The 22,149-nt window shown below is 35.3% G+C and overlaps 4 protein-coding genes across 4 annotated transcripts; 1 reads left to right on the top strand and 3 right to left on the bottom strand.

Annotated features, from left to right (window-relative positions):
• Nucleotides 1-2,012: 2,012 nt before the first annotated feature.
• Nucleotides 2,013-3,042, bottom strand: LOC108207964 (uncharacterized). Its single transcript, XM_017378426.2, has 2 exons — nt 2,879-3,042; nt 2,013-2,678 (listed from the first exon to the last, which is right to left on the bottom strand). The coding sequence occupies exons 1-2, from the start codon at nt 2,936-2,938 to the stop codon at nt 2,088-2,090; spliced, it is 651 nt and encodes a 216-aa protein (XP_017233915.1). The 5' UTR covers nt 2,939-3,042; the 3' UTR covers nt 2,013-2,087.
• Nucleotides 3,043-5,338: 2,296 nt separating this feature from the next.
• Nucleotides 5,339-8,787, top strand: LOC108209890 (putative transferase At4g12130, mitochondrial). Its single transcript, XM_017381089.2, has 5 exons — nt 5,339-6,092; nt 7,013-7,263; nt 7,440-7,538; nt 7,965-8,123; nt 8,195-8,787. Exons 1-5 carry the CDS (start codon nt 5,626-5,628, stop codon nt 8,437-8,439), a joined length of 1,221 nt encoding a protein of 406 aa, XP_017236578.1. The 5' UTR covers nt 5,339-5,625; the 3' UTR covers nt 8,440-8,787.
• An 86-nt stretch (nt 8,788-8,873) lies between these two features.
• On the bottom strand, nt 8,874-12,486 carry LOC108209889 (leucine-rich repeat receptor-like serine/threonine-protein kinase At1g17230). The gene is made up of 4 exons (XM_017381087.2): nt 11,805-12,486; nt 11,341-11,601; nt 10,343-11,218; nt 8,874-9,486 (listed from the first exon to the last, which is right to left on the bottom strand). Exons 1-4 carry the CDS (start codon nt 12,235-12,237, stop codon nt 9,002-9,004), a joined length of 2,055 nt encoding a protein of 684 aa, XP_017236576.1. The 5' UTR covers nt 12,238-12,486; the 3' UTR covers nt 8,874-9,001.
• Nucleotides 12,487-14,158: 1,672 nt separating this feature from the next.
• LOC108210143 (uncharacterized) lies at nt 14,159-20,546 on the bottom strand. The gene is made up of 8 exons (XM_017381413.2): nt 20,386-20,546; nt 19,081-19,206; nt 18,208-18,306; nt 17,915-18,057; nt 17,103-17,211; nt 16,004-16,111; nt 14,888-15,028; nt 14,159-14,791 (listed from the first exon to the last, which is right to left on the bottom strand). The coding sequence occupies exons 1-8, from the start codon at nt 20,458-20,460 to the stop codon at nt 14,330-14,332; spliced, it is 1,263 nt and encodes a 420-aa protein (XP_017236902.1). The 5' UTR covers nt 20,461-20,546; the 3' UTR covers nt 14,159-14,329.
• Between the last annotated feature and the right edge of the window lie 1,603 nt (nt 20,547-22,149).

Genomic DNA, 22,149 nt, shown 5'->3' on the forward strand with positions numbered 1-22,149 from the left:
TCCTTGCACGCCTTCATGGTTTTAATTGTTAAATTTATTTAATTGCGTGATAACGACGCTTTTATAGTTTTAATTGTTAAATTCATGTAATTGCGTGATAACGAGTATATAGATATCTCTTAGTTCGCACACTCGAACCCCATGGTTCTTATATTCTTTTTCTTTTCCTCTGTGCAAGATATATCATATGATATGTAAATTGTAATACAGAAGATGCTTTGAATGTGATATTTTTACAAAATTTTTGTCTTATTCAGTATCTAAGTCATGATTAGCAATATTGGCTACAGGCCACAGCTAATAAATCTAGTTAATAGCATACTCCACTGCATAAAAATATAAATAATAGAACAAACGTGGACATGATAAGAACACAGCCTTATTATATCAGGACAGGTTCTTATAATAAGAATGTATAATACAGTATACTAGTAGTTTCAGAGGTGATAAGAATTGACCTTTTATCAGAATGTGACAACTAGGACATATTTTATACATGTAGCAGATCAAGTTGAACTAGGATATAGTAGATGCTTATCTTGGCAATTGAGTAATTGACATAACGGAATTGAACTGCAAGATATGTACTGTAGTATTCCCTTCAAAGTTTTGACCAACTGATGGTGATATATACCGTAGTATATTGTAAGCATTGTATGCAATAATTAATGAATCTTTTGTAACATACATTTGGAAGTAGATTCTAATCAAATGTTGCATATGTTTGATCTTATTTTGTGCCCCTTCAATATTTTTAGTTCTTTTTCTCTTTTATAAGAAAAAGATTATGTTCCCAGTATTCAATTTTTGAGTATGTGGTTCGTTAGCATAAGTGGCTTGGTGTGAGAAGCGGCTCTGCAAAGAATCAGTCCGGGACATTTTTTTTTGTAATGGTTACTTGTAGAATTCAATTATGGGAGACTCGTCTCATACAGAAACTGGAGTTGTCACCCTACTGTACCGCGTAAGAAAAGACGATTATAATGACAACTCCTTTTTATTAATTTAAAGCAAGATACATATTTAAATTGTGAGCCTGAGATGAACGTAATGATTGTATATGTCTTAAACGTGATCAAGAAGACCCGTAAAGTTAGATTCACAATCCTTTGTAGGCCAAGGGAAAGCACGCGACCATTTCCCTTGCTCCTAAATCATTTTTAAAAAAATAATATAATATATTATTTTGACAAGTTAAAATATTAAATATAGGCACAATTCCAACCCTATTTTTGCAACTGCTCTCTCTTTTATATTTTTATTATTGTTTGAAAGAAATGTTGAGAGAGAAGTGATTATAATTAAAGAGAACTGAATTTTATATTCAATAATAATAAGTTAAAAAAAGTTGTTAGATACTCTTTTGATAAAAAGAGAGATGTATTAAATTTTTAAAAAGTCTCTAGAAACTTTTTAGAACATTATTTTTTTATATTCTTTTTCAATTTAAAATTAAGAATTTGTTGGAAGAAATTATTAAAGACACTCCGGAAACATTATGCCCAAGTTGGTAACATCAAGTAGCCAATTGTGATAAGATCGAAAAGCATTCGTGTTTTCATAAGTTTGATGATGATGCCGCAGCAAAACGTACCTTTCTGTTTGATCCCAAATCTAGGGTGTAAACACTAATTCCCTTCTTCTCTGTCACCAACATATTAATTAGATTATAGGTGTTTATTTTTTTTCGATCTCTGAAATTACTACTCTCTCCGTCCCCCTGAGTAGTATACATTCGGGGACGGGGACGCGGCACGGACTTTAATGCTCCTGCAAAATGTAGTTGTGCAATTTATTTTTAAATTTTTTTTCTTCTGAATTAAAGTTTGGATGTTATATTTTTATATAGAAAAAGAAAATCTCAAAAATAAATTACGGAGCTATATTTTATAATAGCATTGAAATGCGTATCGAGCAGTGAAAAAGAAACGTATAAAATTAAATGGGACTGAGGGAGTATGTTTCTAAACTCTTTCACTTCCGCGCTGCATAAAAAACAAACGAAAGAGACGAGAAAAAAAAAAACAAATCCATTACTACCAATTTACACGAGCTGACAAAAAAAAAGGTTGACAAGTTTCGAGAATTTATTTCCTAAATACAAACTCCTCACCAGATTGTCTATCAAACCGTCTAATCCACCTGCTTTCAACTTTATTCCCGGAGCTTCTCACCGCCCCAACATGCGCTATATCCAGCCCCTCCCCCACCGGCAAGATCACCGACCGGACCAGCCGCGAACCTCCTTCCACCACCCCACGCCACCTGAACTCCGACGACGGCGATCTCATCGTACTCGTCACATTCTTCGAGACCAACACTGCACCCCTGTGGCCTAACTTGACCACCTTGAGTATTCTCGACGGATTGTCTATTTCACAATTTATTACCAAGAAATCAATGCCTTGCAGTGTTTGAAACGCTTCTTCGGGGTCTCCCACGATGATTTCCGGGGCTAAGCCGGAGATTTTCATGGCTTTGAGATACTCGGTTCTTGAGAGATTGTCTGGGACGATACAAACGTGTCTCCCGTTTGTGTGGTGGCTTGCGATGGCTAAACCAATGCTAGTTGCTATTGCGCCGCCTCGGGACCATGTCTCCACCGTTAGTTTTGCGTTCCATCCGGCAGCCATCGCCGAGATGAGCTCCGCTACGCTCGAATCTTGAAATATCTTGCACTGCACCAAAATTAAATATTCATAGACTTTTCTTTGAATGTTTACGAACAGATATATTAAAATTATTTTTTCAGCTTCTAAAAAAAGATGAATTTAAATCGACTGTGGTCAGATGAATTTAACCGTTTTTGTTGTAGTAACGAAGATTGAAGATTGTTATACAGAGAATATGAGAAAGAGTTAGTTGAGAAAAGGCTTACAGAATTAACAGTGTCGATATAAGCTTTAGAGGCTGTCTCCGGAGACCAAACTAACTTCATTGTTCCTGTGTTGTGACTTGTTGATATCTTTGTTTGGGTGTTATAAAGGTATATATGTATGTTGGTGAGGGAGATATGGGGGTTTTATATGAGAAACGGTCGGTCTGTTTGGTTTTAATTAAGGGTAGTTGTAGTGGCACAAGGGTTGACTAAATGAAACCGCGCATTTCCAACGTGTTAATGTGTGGAGGATTGGCACGAAACCCAATGGATTACCATTCGTAGGTAGAGGTATATATGTAGCTCCGAACTAAACAATTTTATAAGTGGTTACAACTTCTAACTAATTTACCAAATGGAGTATACCAAGTTGTTCATGCAAGTTTGCAACTTATGCACAATTGGATTTACTTCTGTAATTTACTACTCCTAAGTTGTCTACAGGCTTAGCCGAGCCGGTCGAGTTTCGAGTCGAGTCTAATTCGAGCCAAGTTTAATCGAGCGAAGCCAACTTGTTTAACTAATCGAGTCTAAATTTCTGCTCGAACTCGAATCGTTTAATTTCACGAGTCGAGTCCAGCCGGCTTGTTTAGCTAGACGAGCCAGTTTTAACGAAGTCGAACGAGCCAGCTCGTATCATTTTACACTTAATCGAGCTTAAATCTCTGCCTGAACTCGTCTCGTTTATTTTTACGAGTTGAGTCGAGACGGTTCGTTTAATTAAACGAGATGGAACTTTGCTTGAATTCGGGTCATTTAACGAGTCGAGTCGAGCCCAGATAATTGTTTCCTTTTACGAAAACACTTCTCAGAGTATTCTGAGAAGTGTTTTCGTAAACTTACGTAGGGATGGCAAAATCCGACCCGATGGATACCCGATCCGTTCCGATCTGATTGGATCTACTCGAATCCGATTTTTTTGGATCTGGATCCGAATTTGGATCTTATTTTTAGACCCGAAAAAATTTGGATTTGGATCTTACATGTTCCGAACCGAGATCTGGCCCGAAACCCGATTTAAACCTGATCCGAACGTAAAACCCGGAAAAAACCCGATACAAATATTATACATGTGTGTGTGTTATATGTTAAATGTAAAGTATATATATGAATTATTATGAATTATTATGTATGCATATTAACACCTTAATTTTATATGCGCAATACAAAATTTATATTTATTTCATCAATATTTTATTTTTCCTAATTATTGTGCATTAAAAAATTTAAATATAATAAAATACAAATGATAAGTTGAATGATTGTATATAATTAAGTTAACATGTTTCACGTGTTTGTTGTAGTAAATAAAACCTGTAAAATCCTTTTTTATATTCCTAAATTAGAAAGAAATTTTTTTTAAGCCATCACATTTTTTATAGATATATAATTTTTAATTTTTATTTTATTTTTTTAAATATCCGAATTAAACCCGAACCCGAACCGAAACCCGAAAAAATCCGACGGATCGAATTTGAATCTTCATTTTCCAGATCCGGACCCAGACCCAACCCAACCCGAAATATAATGAATCGGATATGAATCTCAAGAAATCCGAACCGAAGCCGACCCGTGGCCATCCCTAAACTTACGCGTGCATTATCTCCCCACCAACTAAAAAACATATTTTCATGTGTATATAGAACTATGGCCCAACAGGCAACCGTTAACTGATTATCAACTCCACAAAGGTGCGTACGTAACAGACAAATGCAGCAAACAAGGGGACTGCGCCCGCGGTAATATAGAAGAATACGGTGTGCGAATAAAACATTCACACGCAATGAGACGCCACCTTTGCTCCGCAGTACCTCTGATTTCTACTTCCTCCGTCTTGTTACATAAAACATTTCTCAATTTCTCAATTTTTGATTTTTACTATTTTTATGTATTGACTTATTTCAAAATTAAGACCGAGAACGGACCTTTTCCACGTATTAATCATTTTAGTAGTCAATAATTATATTGAAATTAGTTATTTATTTAAAAATAATTAAAGATCAACATGAAGTAAGATATCAGAATTTATTAATATTATATACGTAATTTTTTGAAAAGTGAAATGTATAATATTTCGTAAAAGAGTAATACCAAAGTGGTCATACTAATTATATTAATAAATAGTGTTGTTATGATTTCACCTTTTTATTTAAAAATAAATGCTTGTGGATTTAAATTATATTTTATTTATTTATTATTTTTGTTGATTGACGAGCTATTATGTTATTTGTCTAATCTTATTTTTCGAAAATAAAGACTTACTTCTTTATAAAATTTATTAAGAAATCGGTTGAGATCGGGTATTAATTGTGATCACTTTATCATAAAATTTTTACACAAAAGTTCAGAAAAGTAATAATAATAATAGAATTGGGTTGTCTTGAATTGGGCTGGATGTCATTACCATCACAAATCCATAATAGTGGTAGGAAAGGTGACTGGGCTGGATCTCGTTATCGTCACAAATCCATAGCCAGTGGTTATGCTGTAGACCCACGTATATGAGTTTGTGCGTACATAATCCATTTCTCAAGCTCATTCAGTCATTTTATCGAACACCTTTCGGGAAAAAATAATTTATCAGACAACAAGAAACCAAACACGCGCCACGTGTCCCAAAATCAAAATTCAGTTACACGTGTCCACGCCACGTTATCCTGCCGCCATTACTAACCTCCTCTCCAAGCTCTAGCTCTTAAGCTTCTTTCAAAACCCTAAATTTTCAAGAAAACACACACACACACACTATGTTTCAATTAACAAGAAAAAGCCTACAGTTCAGCAAACCCGCCAAGCAAAGCTACCTAAAATCAATCAAGAACAACTATTCACAAAAATCCCATCTTAAAGATGTCGGCCCAATGGCCTCCCATCTCAAGACCCGGTCCGTGATCCGGATCCGAGGACCCGATTCGGTGAAGTTCCTACAGGGTTTAGTAACAAACGATGTAAGAAGATTTGGCGAAGCTATTGGAGAGAAGACATCGAATGTACCTACGCCTAATTTGTCGTCTGTTTCGATTCCGCCCATGTACGCAGCAATGTTGACACCTCAGGGAAGGTTTTTGTATGATATGTTTTTATATAGACCTTCTTGGCCTGTTGAGAAGCTTGATCAATCCGGGTCTGGACCCGGCCCGAACCCGGATGAGCTTGAGTTGTTTGCTGATGTTGATGGGTCTGTGGTGGATGAGCTATTGGGTACCTTAAAGAAGTGAGTTTTGTGTTTTTAATCCTTTTTTATGTACAAATTGTTCATTTATACAGTATTATTTTTGATGTTACTGTTTTATTGTTTTAATCTAGCTCTTCTACGTGCTCTTGTCTAGGTGCATAATGATTTAGCCTTAAAAATTATTAACTCATGCTGTGTTTTGTTTGGGTGAGTGTAATGGAATGGAATGGAATGAGTGGAATAAAAGGAAATAAAAGAGGGTAGAAGGGAGGACTTGAAAAAAAAAATGAGTGGATGCAAGTTTTGTATGATGAGGTTTGGGTAGAAAATAACCATGATAAGGAATGGAGTATTCCTTCACAAAATGGAGGGTTTAAGCTCTACTTAAGGGTGATAAGAATGGAATGGTTCTGGGAATGAAATTCTTAAACATTTAACTAAATTATAGTTCAAATTTCATTCCATTCCCTCCAATTTCATTCATTCCAACATAACTGAGTCGTATTGTGTTAATGAGGATGAGAATCGTAGCTGGTTTATAGAGTTTTAGAGTAGAATAGTGTGGTGTGACCCGACCCTTTGTGTGTGCACATAACTATACAAATAGTTAATCGGTTTTTCTATGGTGTGCCCATGGGCCAATCAAAATGAGCTAAATGCATAGAATTTAGTGCTTAGCATGTGCCCGTGGGCACACACTAGACAAACCGATAGTTAATTGATACACAACTAGGTAGTTGATTTTTCGGGGTGATTAATTCACTAGGCCAAGATTAGATTTTGGGAATCCGGATGCCAGATTTTAAAGTTCTGCTTTGCAGTGTGGTAAATTACAACTTGGGAGTTAGTTGTGGAAGACTGCTTGATTTACTGTGCATCTAACATAGTGCACTGTACTGTAATATGGCACTGCTGTATATTCTCGCATAGCATAGTAATTGAATGTGTTGATGCTGCAGATATCGATTGAGGTCTAAGGTTGAGATTGAGAGTGCTGGAAAGGAATTCTTATGTTGGCAACGTTTTGGTGGGAACCTAGATGAGGACTTTTGTACAGATGACCCAGAAGCTTCTGGAATAGGCTACGGTGGTGCAGTTGATCGTTTAGGTGGCTCAACTGCAGAAGGAGGTAAACATGGGTGGCAATGGTATAAGGATCCCAGATTAGATTGCCTCGGATTCAGGGGCATCTTTCCAGCCGATACTACACGTCAGTTCCCTTCACTTTGGCTACTTCTGCGGGTTACCAAATAAAATTAGAATTAGAATGTTCATTCAATTGTCATAAACAAAAACCTTCAAACTTGAGTAATGAATGCTAGGTTATCAAATAATTTGGAAAGTAACATATATAATATACACTTAACTGTTTTCTGTATGTTGCAGCACCTTTGGTGGAGGCTGACAAGGAAACTGATGAACAAAATTACCTACTCTGGAGATTGGAGAAGGGAGTTGCGGAAGGCTCGATTGAGATGCCAAAAGGTTGATATTGATTCCTTTTGTGTTTGGCTATATTTACATCTTGTTTTCCTGAAAAGTTTGTTAGTGTGAAAATGTTGTGTTCCTATACATAAAGAGTTCCCTGTACATTATAAACAAAGGTTTAGAAAACTATGGATGAGATAGGAATTTCACCATGTGGACTTGATTTAACAAAGTTCTTCCCTTTTTTTCTTTTGGCTAAAAAAATTTCCTCCCTTTATATTTTCTCTGGTGTTATTGATTTTAATTTGAGAATATTTTTTAACCCGTGTTGTTTCTTATATGTTAGAACTTAGCATTATTAGCTCAGAATCGTGGAAGCCTATTTTTTGATTGGGAATCATGTCGCCTTGTTTTATTTTTATACGAGTAAAAACTACCATTCAACCAAAACTGGTTGTCTGATTTTTTGATTAACATTATCAGGTGAAGCTATCCCACTTGAGTACAATTTCGCTGGTTTGAATGCCATAAGCTTTGACAAGGGATGTTACGTTGGTCAGGAACTCATTGCACGCTCCCATCATCGTGGAGTTGTTAGGAAGCGCTTGATTCCTTTAAGGTTTCTTGATGACAGTGGAAAAGGTAAAATACGCCGGTCTTAACAACATTTTGCTGTCACTTGTTATCAACTGAATTGTTTTTCTGTACTCCAGAGTTGGAACAAGAAGTTGCTCCTAGATCAGAAGTTTTGGTTGCTGCTTCAGGTAAAAAGGCCGGGACTGTTACTACTGCACTTGGGTCTCGTGGGCTTGGACTTTTGCGCCTAGAAGAAGCTTTTAAAAGCCCAGAAACCTTGGTGATTAAAGGACATGAAGGTGTGAAAGTTGAGACTAGAAGACCAGATTGGTGGCCCTCAGAATGGTCTGTAGATAATCAACAGGATAGGGCAGCTGCGTAGATGTTTGTTTGTTCCATCTAATTTCAACTCTAATTGCTGTTAGAAACTCCACTTGTGCACTTAAAAAGTCGAAGACCGACTCCACTTTTAAGAAGAATAAAGATCAACCAGAGAGATGGTTTTGATGTATGCAATGTAATTTTATTTGTAAAATAACCTTTTGATTTTTGGAAGTTTGGTAGGGATGCAAACCTGTAAATGTGCACCGTACTTGCGAATCTCGAAGCAGTAGAATCTAGAGTTAAATGAATTGAAGTTGAAGCCTTTGTTTTTAAGGTCAAAATTATGAAGGATTTCAATTTGATTTGTGAATGTTTACATGATAAATGAAGAATAAGATTTTGCTCAGAGTTTAATGTGTCGCCTACTGTGTAAATTTTACCTGCAAGTGAAGTGAAAGATCTCCTTCACTTTGTATTATTGGTTTTAGTATAGATAGTAAACATAATGTTAATTTCTTCAGATTTTCTTTGTACCAGCTCTACTATACAATCGGCCAACTACATCTGTTACTCTTTCACCATCAGTTCTAGAGCAGCAGGATTAGCAAGTACAGAACAAATCATAAAGTTACAGAGCCAAGGTTGCTTAAATCTTGAATTACTGTCTTCATAGTTGGCCTGGAATCTGGAAGTTCATCTGTACTGATGACTGCAATTTTTGTTAGAATAGCTGCTTCAGTTTTTGAGAACTTGCCCTTCAAATTTGCATCTATGAACTCCTCGTATCTGCCTGATTCAGCTGCTAATCGTATTGAGCTATTGAGATATGTTTTGCCTGATAGAATCTGAAGCATGATCACCCCAAATGCATACACGTCGCTCTTTTCTGTGCATCCGCCAGTGGTGATGTACTCTGGAGCCATGTACCCTAATGAAGCACTGACTTTGAGGGTGGAAAATATAATGTCATCAACAAGGAGCTTTTGAAGGCCAGAATCCGTGATGATCGGTTTAAATTGCTCGTCGAGGAGAATATTTTTTACAGATATGCTTTTGTGAACTATAGCAGGTCTGTTTGTTTCACTTCTGTGAAGATACCCAATACCTAGTTGGAGGAAGTAAACATAAACATTGAGAAGAAATATGTTAGTATTATCCAAGGATAGTAGGGTCCGAACAAAACTTACTCCTACTGCAAGAAGTAGAAACTGTTTTCGTGAATACCCCGACTTAAAAAGAAAGAAAGTACAGTACATCAAAATAAATGCAATGACCAACTTTTTTTCAATAAGTTTATTGACTGTCCTGGGATCTGAGTTCAGATCTCTTAGCTTGTACATTGTCCAAGATTATATGGCACCAACAGGAAAAATAGTTGGAACTATATATTAAAAATCTGATTTGACATGCTATCTCACTGCCCTATTTTTCAGATTCAAACTGCAAAATTTAACTATTTAAGCCATTACTGAAGCTAATTATGAACAATTAACATGAAAACTATCATACACGAATCTAATCAAGATTTCAGACGTTATTATCATGACTATCTTCTTTCATAAGGCGCGTGTCATATCAGAACATCGTCCACTCTAGGGACTCACATACATTGCCATTCTGCTTGGCTAATGTGCTTTAAATTGTTTCTACATCACTGGACCAACAGGAATAAAAGATACAACTGAAACAATAACTCTAACCAATCTTATGTCTCTTACCAAGATAACAATATCAAGTGCTGTGCCTTGAAATAATTCTGGGAATCTAATATGTGCAACTAACTGGAGGCTTATGCCGCAACTACATTAGTGCTGGCACATTCTAGTTTCAACAGATCATAGTAGAAAGTTTAAACATAGTGTATGTATGTGCACACACGTTGACACGTGAGATAAGTCGAATACTTGCAATGATTTGGAGGAGGAAAAGTTAACAAAAAATCTTTGAATAAACATACTAACCTTTCGCTATCCCTTTGATGATGGAAACCCTCGTGGCCCAGTCAAGATTGTGCTCACTTCCATCAACCAGGTCCAGATATCGCAACAGATTACCTCTAGAGGCAAAATCATAGATCAAGTAACACTCGCCCCTGCTCATTGAGCAGCAAAAACCGCGTAATTTAGCAAGGTTTTCATGTCTTAGAGAAGTCAATAAGCGTAATCCACTCAAGAACTCGGCTTCCTCTGATTTGCAGTTGATCACATGCACACATTTGATAGCTACAACTGATCCGTCTTTCAGAATCCCTTTGTAGACAGCAAAAAATTTGCTCTTTCCCAACAAATTTAAATCTGAGAAGTACTGTGTTGCAGACTCAATTTCTTCCAAATTGAAAGTGAACCTATGTAAAAAATTATCAGAATCTTCAGTGCCAATCTGATAACTCATCATTGGATCCCATTTATTGCTGTACTCCAGAGTTATAAGGGGAGAAGCACTTCTTGAGGTCAAATCCTTGGCCTCATTCGTGCTAAGCCGGTCCTCGGAGGTACTATCAGCTGTGAACCCTATCTTCTGTTTTCGCCTACGCAACTGAAATACGAACAGAAAAGCCCCAACCAACAATGTAATACTGCAGATAATCACACCTGTTATAACTGCGACTCTAGGGAGTTTCGATGATTTTGAGCAATTTGTTTGGCTGCAAGCTACCGGAATCTTAGCATTCATAGGTACATGCTTTGTACCAGTAGAATTTATTCTAGGTGCAAAGGGTTCTGCTTGGTTGATATTTGAATTATCCCAAGTGCTGCAAACTCTTAATGAAGAAAACCCAGCTCCACATAAACCAAGATTGTTTTCGCCCTTGAATCCTCCATTTAATCTCTTCAAAGCTTCATAATCAAACAAGAAAGCATTCATATCATTGTGGAGATACCTTAAGGCTTAAACCAGAAGATAGCTAGATATGCTAAAAATTGACTAACAAGATTAAAACAAAAGGGACTAAACTTACCAGGAGGAACAACTCCGGACAGCGTGTTGTTTTGAAGATCAAGAATCTTCAACTCAGGAGGATTAGCTATAGTAGAAGGAATGTTGCCAGATAACTGGTTAAAGCTCAAATCAAGCCTTTTTAACATTCCAAGATTTCCAATACTCGATGGAATTGGACCTGTCAATCTGTTATGCTGCAATGTTACAGCACTTAGCTTCTTTAAGTTCCCAATTTCTCTTGGTATGCTCCCATTCAGTTGATTACAACAGAGATCCAGAACTACAGAACCAACAAATTCATATACTATGTTAGCTAATCTTTAGAAGGAAAATATTAAAACAATCATAACAGAATAATCATGGACAAAATCTTTTCATATAGAAAAATTACATCTTTATGCACAAGATTAAACACACATGCTTAAATGATGATGCATGATAGAATAAAAACTAAAACAAGCAATTTTGAATATAATTACAAACCTTGAAGACTAGCCATTTTTCCAATTTCTGGAGGAATGATCCCCGAAAAATTATTCACATTGAGATAAAGATCAAGCAGCTCAGTGAGCCCATAAATTTCTCTTGGTATCTCACCAGACAAAAAATTGTAATGCAAGTAAAGACCAGACAAGCACTTGAGTCCAGCCACAGCAGGTGACAATCTTCCAGTGAGGCCTTTACCTTGTAATGTAATATTAGCAACCTTAAGATGCTGATTACAAGCAACACCTTGAAAAGAGCTACAAGGGTCCCCTTCAAAAGTCCATGATTTCAAGAACTTGTTATCTGGATCTAAAGAAGATTTGAGCTCCATCAGAGCTCTGAGCTCTGCATTTGCACTGATCAATATGGGAAAGAAAAGTGTGAAATATGAGAGAAATGTGAAGAAAACAGTATGGGAATTGTTGTTCATTGTTTTATTAGTGAAATTTATGCAGAGAGCTGATACATATACAGTATTTAGGTAGGAAATGAATTGTATAGCCAGGGGAATGTGTATGAATGTTGTTAGATTTTTTGAGTTTGAGGATTGATATTTGATAGTAGTGAGTATGTAGTGTGTGAAAAGTAGGACTTTTAAGGAGTCATGGCTTTAAATCTGGGGCTGCCACTGACATGATCATGCAATCACATTTTTCTATACTAGTAGGTGTATAATTAATGGACTTGAGGAGCATTATTTTTTGTTTTCTTATAATAAATTGAAACAAATTGGTTATTAGATCTTTAGCTATTTCATTGTTGACTTTCTTTCATTTGTTTGGTTGCATATTGTCAAGTAGAAAAGTCAGGCTGGAGACCTAATTTGGTTGAATAAGCTCAACAAGTATATGAATTGGCTAATAAGATTCTAAAAAACTTGTGGAAACAATTATAAAAATATATTAAAAGGGTGTTTTTCATTGGGTTTTAGAATAGTAGATGGTTATTGGTTTGAGCTTGCTTGCTTTGTTTGGAACATAAGTGAATGTTTAATTTGGTTAATCAATATTTAACTCAGAGATAGAAAAAGGACAGATGGATTTAGTTATGCTCAATGATTTCAAAAGTTAATCAGGAAGATCTGTCTTAGTCCTGGACAAGGACAAGGAAAAAGACAATCACCATCTCAATTAAAGATTAATTTTTTGTCATAGTCCTCCACTCCTCCTCCATTAGTGCCAAGGCAAGAACTTGCTTAATTGAAATCTGCCGGACGTTGGGCAGTAAAAATTGGATGAAGATGCTGGAGGTCTAACACCTTTCTCCCGAATTTTAAACAAGAAGGAAAGCCTGTGAAAAGGAGATAAAATAGCATAACTTTCACTATTATTTTTGTTCTTGAATATTTTTAAAAGGAAGGAAGCAGGTGGAAAAAAAATGCAACTTTAACATAATTCCACTTCAAAATCTTCATTCCAAAAATGACATAAAAGGAAAAACAAGGCCGACTCTCATTTACTTTCTTTTACATTTAAATTTTTTTTATTAATAATATAAATCAAAGTTAGCTTTTTGGTTTTGGAAAGAAAAAGGTTGGCCTTTTGAGTTGTACAATCATATAGTAATATTAATTGTTTTTGAAATGTTATGCAAAATCCAATTTGAAATTTGAATTTAATTCTCTCTTTTTTAACTAATTTCGAATGATAAAATTATGGTAGGTCAGATATAAATATGCAGCAAATTAAATATAACCAGTGCTGGCCTGCTGGGTCACAACTTAGCAGTCATAATAAAGTAGCTATAATTAATATTTGATTAATGATTATATGCAAGACTCTGCCATTTTGAATAAAATGATTAAAATATTGTACATGAATAAAATACTCAATGGAACAGAGGAGATGGAGAACTGTACTGGATTTTGGTAGCTGTTGCTTCAGAAACACACACACCATGATGAATCCAAATGAAATATTTGAAACAAGGAGTGGATATACAGAGCATTATTTGGAAAAAGGTTCTCTCTTTTGCTGCCACTTTTCCTCATCATCAAAGTCAAGAAACAGTGTCCACAAGAAAAGGAAAGGTAGCATTATAGCAACTTCATCATTCATCACTTCCTTTATTCTTTTTTCAAATTCTTGATACATCTTCATAGATGAGCAGTTATAAGCATAATTTTCTGTCATGCTGATGTAAAAATAATAGCAGAAAGTTGAGTCTTTAGACTTTAGGTGGCAACTCGCCAGGGCAACATATTTCAACAGGCAGCAGCATCAAAATTTTACTCTTTGAAAAATGAAACATTTTTTATCCAAATATGGGATCAATTTCCCTTTTTTTATTACAACAGATTGCACAATATTTTAATGAAAATAGCAAAGAGGTGCCTTTACATAGACAGAGGATTAAAAAAACATCAAGCTTGTTTCAACCAACAATTTGCAGCAAAAGCGGTACATTACAAAATTTTTACATCAGATGTTTCAATTTACATGGAAAAATTCAAAAGTCCCTGTTGTTCAAGCACTCATATCGAATTTCAGCAAAATACCCAGAAATTGTTATGATCACACAAGTTATTTAAGTTTCAACAAATTCTCCCTATTAATGTACAATGTTAAGATATAGCCGGAAAGCAGTTCACAAACTAAAAATTCAAATGCTATATGTAGAAAGGATGTAGCGGCTACTGTCTGGTGTTGTTTCTGTGGGAGTATATGTGAAATTATGGGGACTGAACAACTGCAATTGGTAACAGAAGAAATTGCAGCAATTACCTGGTTCTCTAGATTTTTCATATGTGCACTTGTAGGCATTAGGGGTGGCTGATTTTCATTCGATGGGCTTTCAGAGATTTCAGCATCTTCAGATGGTGAATCTCCGGCATCATTATTAGGTGAGCCATCAGAATCTCTATTTTCTGGATCATTAGAATCTTCCTTTCCCCCATTTTGTTCACTAGAACTTCCACCACCATCATTTGAGGCACCTTGGACCAAGTCTGCCCGAGGTTCAACGCCTACTCGTCTCAAGTGTAGCTGTTGCATCGTACTTTCCACTTTAGAAAAACATATGCACTACCAATTTATCAGCATAAAAAGAATAGGAACATTCAACCTAAATGAAATATATACCTGAAGATGGAGATTTACTTCGTCTGAGCGTGAGAGAAATGGAAAATCACCTCCAGTCTTCAAGTATGCACGTCTAGCACCAGGGTACCTTTCAGTCACTTGATCCTTTAGTTCTTGAGGGGTTGCAGATTGGTCATTTGTCTTCCAGATAGTAGCAAGTACAAACAAAAAATAATAATACAAGAGTCAGCATATTTTCTTCAGGCCTCTTTTATTCAAAAGCTAAAAACAACCTAAGAGTAGGTTTACAAGTGCTCCATAATCAAGTTGGACCATAAAGCAAGAACACGACAATATTTTATTAGACATTAATGACAAATATTATCAGGTTAAATAGAAAATGCAGGCAACTTCAACTCTGTTGCAAGACTAGTTGATTGCCATACAATGCAAGTTTCTCACGAGCCAGATAATTAAATCTAGTGAAGCTGCAATACCATATCATTATTAAACTTCCTGGATCAGTATGTTGCATCAGTTTCTGTTTTTAAAGAAGTCTTGATTGGGTGCAAGTAAAGAATAGGGATTTTATGAATTTAAACAAGAAAAGAGAAGTTTAAGTGGATTAACTGCAGAAAATCCACTGCCACTATGGTGACTCGACCGCAGGGTACACTACCTATAGGACTTCTCGTGCACTCTAGCTATTGCAATTTGCAAGAGAAAGATCACAAATGCAATACTCATACAACCTAATTAACAAGTAAACCCTAATAATATATACTAGTCTAATTAATAACCACTTCTTCAAATTAACATACTAATATAATTAAATAAATAAAACAAATATTACTACACCTACTTATCAATTTCACGACATATAACAATTAACTTTATTTCTATATTTTAACATACAAAATTTATAATTTTAAACGGGAGGCTACCATCTACGTCCTAACAGGTATTCTTATTAGCTACTGATGCCCTGTAAGTCGCTAAAATCACGGGCAAGTGGTATAGAGGAGTCCAAGTATCATTTTAATACCTCTTTATAAAATAAGTTCTAACATAATTCTGATTGTAAAAGCTAAAAATAGAACAGATAAAATTATCTAACCAACAACATTCAATGTTGCAAGTGATTATAAATGCATGTCAATTGTTCCATCAACATACATCCATCAGTGTGATATTAGAATCTGGAAGGAGAAGCGGACCAACTGATGCAGCATCCACCGTTAAAGTCAATCTGGAGGCCAAGTCATCTTTTTTGAGTGTTTCTACCTGCAATTCAAACTTGGCAGCATAAGATGACTTAACAATTCTTTATATGGGAACAGTAACTATAAAACTATTAGTAACACAAGTTACTAATTTTAAATCATGCTACACAATTACAATGCTCCAACAGAAATGTTTGCACAAACAAGAATAATACTGCTATTAGCACAGAGCATTTCATGGAATAAAAGATAAATACTGAAACAGTTGGCTTCATTTGATTGCTTAAAAACATCAGTACACTACTTCCAGACAGTCCTGGATGTCGAATCAGTTGGATACTAGAATACATATTCCAAAGAACATATATCAATTCATGTTGAAATATTAGCTATTATCAGTAATTTAAAATTTATAAATCAGCGCAACAAAATGATACCCAGATAAATATAAGTACAAAAGCAAGTTGATAGAGGAATAAAATCTGAGATGGACATTGGTCTATCATATCATAATGAAGTTGGAAATAATGCCTATTTTTCTTCTGAAATTCCAATGCAAGATGCAAAATAACTATAGCTATTGTTGTAATTTAGCACCAAAAAGTGTTTTTTATTGCTAAAGTAGTACTTCAACTCCAATGCTAGATGCATTTTGCATCCAAATAATTCCAAATTTAAGCAACTTTAGTCCCTCTCTCCTAAAATTTATTTAAAGTTCACCACTATACATACCAATTATAGTTAGTTGATGATGTGGCATGGATGCATAAATGCATCCTTGGTTTCAAATTTAGAACCAAGGATGCATATATGCATATTTGCATCCAAATATAGAACCCCATTGGAGTTGGGATTTTTAGCATTTGATTTCAAATTATAGAAATGGCACCACTTATAACATTGCATTGGACTTGCTCTTAGTCCAAGATTGAAAAGTTTCCCAGGTACTTCTATAATTCAAGTTGAAAACATTACTTTTTAAACAAACTTCAATCTATATGGTTTCATGGAGTCTAATATGTAGTGACTGAAGTAACCGTGTATTTATTTACCTGAGAAACTACAAAGTCTATAGAATCAGCTATAAATGGTTCATGAGGACCCTTTGGGATTCCTGTCAAGACATATCGCTTCAGCAAAAAAGAAGGGGTCCAACCAACACTGCAACCAAATAGTTGATTGAATACAAATTCCTTTCAGATGAAGAATCAGTGCATGCAAATAGAGACATTCTGTAGTGATACAGAAATAAAGATATAAGAAATCTAGCAAATAAATTTAAATCAAATTTTAATAATTGCATCGTAGTTAACTGCTACCCTTTATGATGTGGACTAATAATATTTGTTTGTGTCACATGAATTTCCAACAGTTCTATTTCTTTTTTTTCAAATTTGGGAACATCTTAAAGTTAATATTTAGGAATGCTGAAAAATTAATGCAATTAAGTCAAAAAACAGCAGGAAGAGAGAGAAAACAGGTTCAAAAATAAACAGTGATGCCTAAATGTTATTATCCTGCAACTGTAAGTTTATTCAAAACTCGAATCATGTGATTCCTCATATCTACAACAGCTGTTAAACTGTTTAGCAATTATATGAAGTGACTGGTGGAAGCAACAGACCAACTCGGAGAACCACGAACAAACCTAGCATCTATCTGATGCTTGAACCACCCTCCCCCAAGATCTAATAGTGAAGTCGTCTGTTGACATTATGCTACACAAAACAAGCTTAAATAGAGCCTTGTAAAATAAAATTGCTTAAGCTAATTCATCAAACTGAGATTGGAGGGGACAGTGCAGCACAATTCTGTAAGTGCGAGATGATACATGTATCGATATCAAACAAGTAAAGTGTCTTACATAGGAGACCATGGCATTGAAGATGAGAAACTAAGTGTATCCAAGAAAGTATTTGATAGTAGCAACGACTTGACCCTTCGTGGACGATACTGAGCAAAAAGTTGAGCTAGGAATCCTCCAAGGGCTGTACCATAAAGATGTATCTGTAGAATACAGATGATCAGTAAGCTCTGTTTGCCATCACTACTACTTAATTAAATTGCTTTTTTAATTTTTAAAAAAGGAAATACTAAAAGTCTCATAAAGCTGATGCAGTAATAAAGGGCACGGAAGTGGACAAAAAGTGAGCTTACATGATGGACATCAATTACGTCCAAAAATTTCTCAAATGCTTGAACCCACTCCTGATGGTTCCATACCCGGGGAATATCAACTGAGATTACTCGATAGCCCTTAAAATATAATACAGAACACAAAATTGTCTTTAATCAATATCAGGGTCCGGTTTTTATTCAAGACAAATTAAATAGCCACACACGGAAAACAACAAAATGTATACCATATGCAATTTCAAAACCAGCTTAGGTTTAACCCCTAGAAAAAAAGAACCCAAATGTTGGAAGTAATCCTAAATCTTAATGAAAGATAAAAAAATCTTTTAAAATGTATTCTTTACATATGTAAGGCCTTCTTTTAGGACTAAAATAAGAAGATAAAAAAAAACGGAAATTGCCGTAATAGTATTAAAGGTTTTCTTCAAAATTCTGCATAATGCTAGAATTAAAAAGATAAGAAATCTAGTAAGTGGACAATGGCGGCACCATTTAATCCATTACCCAAGCTTAGGTTTAACCCCTAGAAAAAAAAAAGAACCCAAATGTTGGAAGTAAAGCCTAAATCTTAACGAAAGATCAGAGGGCAGACTGTGCTCTTTTAATCAATAGACAGTGACTTGATATTTTTAAAAAAAAATGGGTACCTACCATGTCCTTTGCAAGGATTTTGCATGCCTGCATATTTCCAAGTCCAGTTGGCGCTCATTGGTGAATAATTTTACTCGACATATTATGATTCTTATCACTACTGTAATTCTTTATGTTAGCATTATTCAGTAATAATCACTGCTTTTATCTATCCTTTCATGTATTTTAGGTACTTGTTAGAAAAATATAATGAAGCTTAAACTATAAAACAGTAACTTCATTTTTACATAGTAAATTCACAACCTTCATTGAAAGCGACATGATTTGCTTATAGTATACATCTGCGGTTCCTGCAGTGCCAGGAAGACAGATAACTGGAGGCACCACTTTTGGACCAAAGTCATAGTATCGCCACTGCTTTAAGCCAATCTGCAGTTTAAAAGACAACACGAAAAAATCTTATCTAGAAAGATCTTGAAACACATCAACAAACCAGTAAAAAATGAGTCGCCCAATGTAAATTTGCATCATAGGACTAAGAAACTAGCTAATACACATATATTAAATAAAAACAGTTTTACCATTATAAAGATTTCAAGACTTCCATTGTTTTAGCTTATTTTGGTTGAATAAGAGCATCTCCAACAGGCTCTTAAATCATTTTTTAAGAAGATAATAAAATATGTGGCTCCTAGTAAGTTAATACATTTAATGACATGACAACTCCGAAACTACTCTCTATAGTCTATACTTCCTCTCTATTTATATTTTATTCTTATTTGAGGAAAAAGTTGGAGACAGAATTGGAGGGAAGTGAATATTATATTCATAAACAATAAGTTAAGAGCAACTTGATATTCTTTAAAAGTGAGGAGAGAGAAGAGGCTCTTAAATTTTAAAGAGCTTCTAAGAGCATATTGGAGCACGAATTTTACACATATTCTTTTAATTTGAAGTTAAGAGCTTGTTTGAAAAGCCTATTGGAGATGCTCTAATTACTCGTGTTAGTACTCACTTAATCAAGACATCTGATATATGAGAAAGTAGTTCATTCTAGGAGTGAAATTCATTGTCCCAAGGTAATACAATCATGTAAAAATGTAGCACTGTGCTAATTGCTCAATGATCAACGTAATAACTTGCAGACGCATCCAAACACAGATTGAGCATTCCATGCATCATCATAATCAATATACCATAAATGGGAATTACTCTAAAGTCTAAACCAATCAAACATACAATTAGTGACATCAGAGGCCAAGTCTCCACAGTGCCAATCTCCAGATTTTATGGATACATACGATCCAATCAGACCTCTCAACTCAACAACAAATTACGATCCCATCTTAATATCTCTCGTTTAAAACACACTAAGAACACTAAATCCAGTTCAAATCAACAAAAGAAACTAAACCCACCTATATTTAAACCCAAAGAACTATATGCAATTTCAAAATCTTGAAATTAGCCCATCCATCTTCAACATTTCATCTAAAAAAGTGAATAAAAGCAACCTCATATGTACAATCAAGCTATACTCATATACAAAATCAATTTCAAGAAAAGACACAAAATATATAACAAGAAAGATAGGAAACAGATGATTACAGGGATCTTGTGAAGTGGGACTTGAGATTTGAAGTAGATGTAATCTCCAGGAGCCGACGACCCTCCTCCTTTCATAGCCTATTTTCTCACAGAGATGATTATAGATACGTATATTCCTCGCGCATTACATATAAAACTCTTGTGTGTGTATTACTCTGTAACCAGCATGAGAGACTGGACTTAGAAGAGTTGGCCTAGCTAGTCCACTACCAACAAGCCCAATTACAGCTAGGCCCATTTGAGCCCAATCGAGTTTTTATGCTATATTAACAGTGTTATACAGAAGGGAGGATCATCGAAAAATCAGCTGCCTTTCTCGTCTATTTCAATTTCTGCAATTTCATTTCAGTACTTCTCAATCTATCATGTCTTGTATTTCCTTGCTCAGTTTATTTTAAGTACTTTGTCCTTGTTTTATCAGCTATTAAACTTATACAAAAACATGAGCTTCCATGGTTTTCCTCAAGTAATTGATGATTCCTATTTTTCACATCCTTATAATGGTTTAGAGGAGTTGACCAGCCCCGAGGTTGGTTACAAATGGTATCAGAGCGAGGTTCCTCCGATTTGCCGGTGATGAATTTGGCGTCTCCTACATCATGCTATCAAGGTGCATATTATTTTCCCCAACATCAGGTCAGTAACCCTGGCTTGTACTATTCACACGAGTATGAACCACCACCCACAGTTACATCAAAATCATATGCTTCTGACATTTATGCATATCAGATGTTTGATACAAGTTCTGAAAGAGAGTATGTTTTTGCTAATGACAACTTTGACACCACTAGCACAATTGCTTCACTCTATACTCTCACATGTCATACCCTTTCTACTGGCCAACCATATTATGCTCTTGAATTAGCAAGTTCAATAACAGCTCCCTGTCCTAATGTTGCATCTAGCATTGAATTGTCTTCAGTTCTCAATAATCATGAGTTTGGTGAAGAATTTACGAATATAAATGAAGTCGTGAATAGTGTTTCTGTACTTGTCAAAACTGATGGTTCTAAGGAATGTGGAGATGGACGTAGCATGGTTGTGGGTGGAAATGACGAAGATAGGAGATTAAGAGGAAATCTTTTAGAAAATAACATCAATTTAGGAGAGGTGATTAAAGATGATAATAATGAAAAGAACGAAGTGAAAAGTGATGTTGAAGAAATTGAGAATGACATTGATGATGTTTTTGGTGATGGAAGTTTAACAGATCTGACTAGAACTGTAAATTGTTCGGAGAAATTGACAAATATTTGTGATGATTTGTTTGTGATGGACAACTTCCGAATACATCAAAATTCAAGTTCTATTACAGATTATGTTGAGGATTTTATGTATGTTAAAAACAGGGCTGAGCTCATTTTTAAGCGCAAATTTGATGATGATCTTCTCTCTTACTGCTTCGTTGAAGGATTGAAAGAAGATCTTCGAGATGCTTTGGAATTGTGGGCACCTCGGACTCTACAAGAGGCTATTATTTTGGCTAAATATAAGGAGTTGTTGCTTGAAGAAAGCTTGATGGTTGTTAATGTAGTGATGAAATGTGAGAAGGGTCCGGTTACAAATTATTGTGTTAAAAATTTGTCGGCAGGACTTCGCAAAGATGAGAAACCAATGGTTGCAGAAGAATTACCTGCCATGGTTAATAACAAGAGGCAAACCCCAAATGATCATATGTTGCAAACTATCAAAAAGCTTACAAGTACTATATATTCAGTTGATCTGGGTATAAATTCTGGTAATATAGGCGAGGACAATGTGCTT

The sequence above is a fragment of the Daucus carota genome, chromosome 2 (assembly GCF_001625215.2).
Source record: "Daucus carota subsp. sativus chromosome 2, DH1 v3.0, whole genome shotgun sequence".
NCBI lineage: Eukaryota > Viridiplantae > Streptophyta > Magnoliopsida > Apiales > Apiaceae > Daucus > Daucus carota.

What these genes read in the sequence shown, in the direction of transcription:
- LOC108207964 (XM_017378426.2), bottom strand. Translation starts at nt 2,938, where the DNA reads ATGAAGTTAGTTTGGTCTCCGGAGACAGCCTCTAAAGCTTATATCGAC. An exon ending in ATATCGACACTGTTAATTCT is followed by an intron (nt 2,679 to 2,878) that starts GTAAGCCTTTTC and finishes ATTTTGGTGCAG; the next exon opens with TGCAAGATATTTCAAGATTC.
- LOC108209890 (XM_017381089.2), top strand. Translation starts at nt 5,626, where the DNA reads ATGTTTCAATTAACAAGAAAAAGCCTACAGTTCAGCAAACCCGCCAAG. An exon ending in CTATTGGGTACCTTAAAGAA is followed by an intron (nt 6,093 to 7,012) that starts GTGAGTTTTGTG and finishes TTGATGCTGCAG; the next exon opens with ATATCGATTGAGGTCTAAGG. An exon ending in CTTTCCAGCCGATACTACAC is followed by an intron (nt 7,264 to 7,439) that starts GTCAGTTCCCTT and finishes TGTATGTTGCAG; the next exon opens with CACCTTTGGTGGAGGCTGAC.
- LOC108209889 (XM_017381087.2), bottom strand. Translation starts at nt 12,237, where the DNA reads ATGAACAACAATTCCCATACTGTTTTCTTCACATTTCTCTCATATTTC. An exon ending in AAAAATGGCTAGTCTTCAAG is followed by an intron (nt 11,602 to 11,804) that starts GTTTGTAATTAT and finishes TTGGTTCTGTAG; the next exon opens with TTCTGGATCTCTGTTGTAAT. An exon ending in GTCCGGAGTTGTTCCTCCTG is followed by an intron (nt 11,219 to 11,340) that starts GTAAGTTTAGTC and finishes TTGATTATGAAG; the next exon opens with CTTTGAAGAGATTAAATGGA.
- LOC108210143 (XM_017381413.2), bottom strand. Translation starts at nt 20,460, where the DNA reads ATGAAAGGAGGAGGGTCGTCGGCTCCTGGAGATTACATCTACTTCAAA. An exon ending in TCATGTCGCTTTCAATGAAG is followed by an intron (nt 18,307 to 19,080) that starts GTTGTGAATTTA and finishes TTATATTTTAAG; the next exon opens with GGCTATCGAGTAATCTCAGT. An exon ending in CTAATATCACACTGATGGAT is followed by an intron (nt 15,029 to 16,003) that starts GTATGTTGATGG and finishes ACTATCTGGAAG; the next exon opens with ACAAATGACCAATCTGCAAC.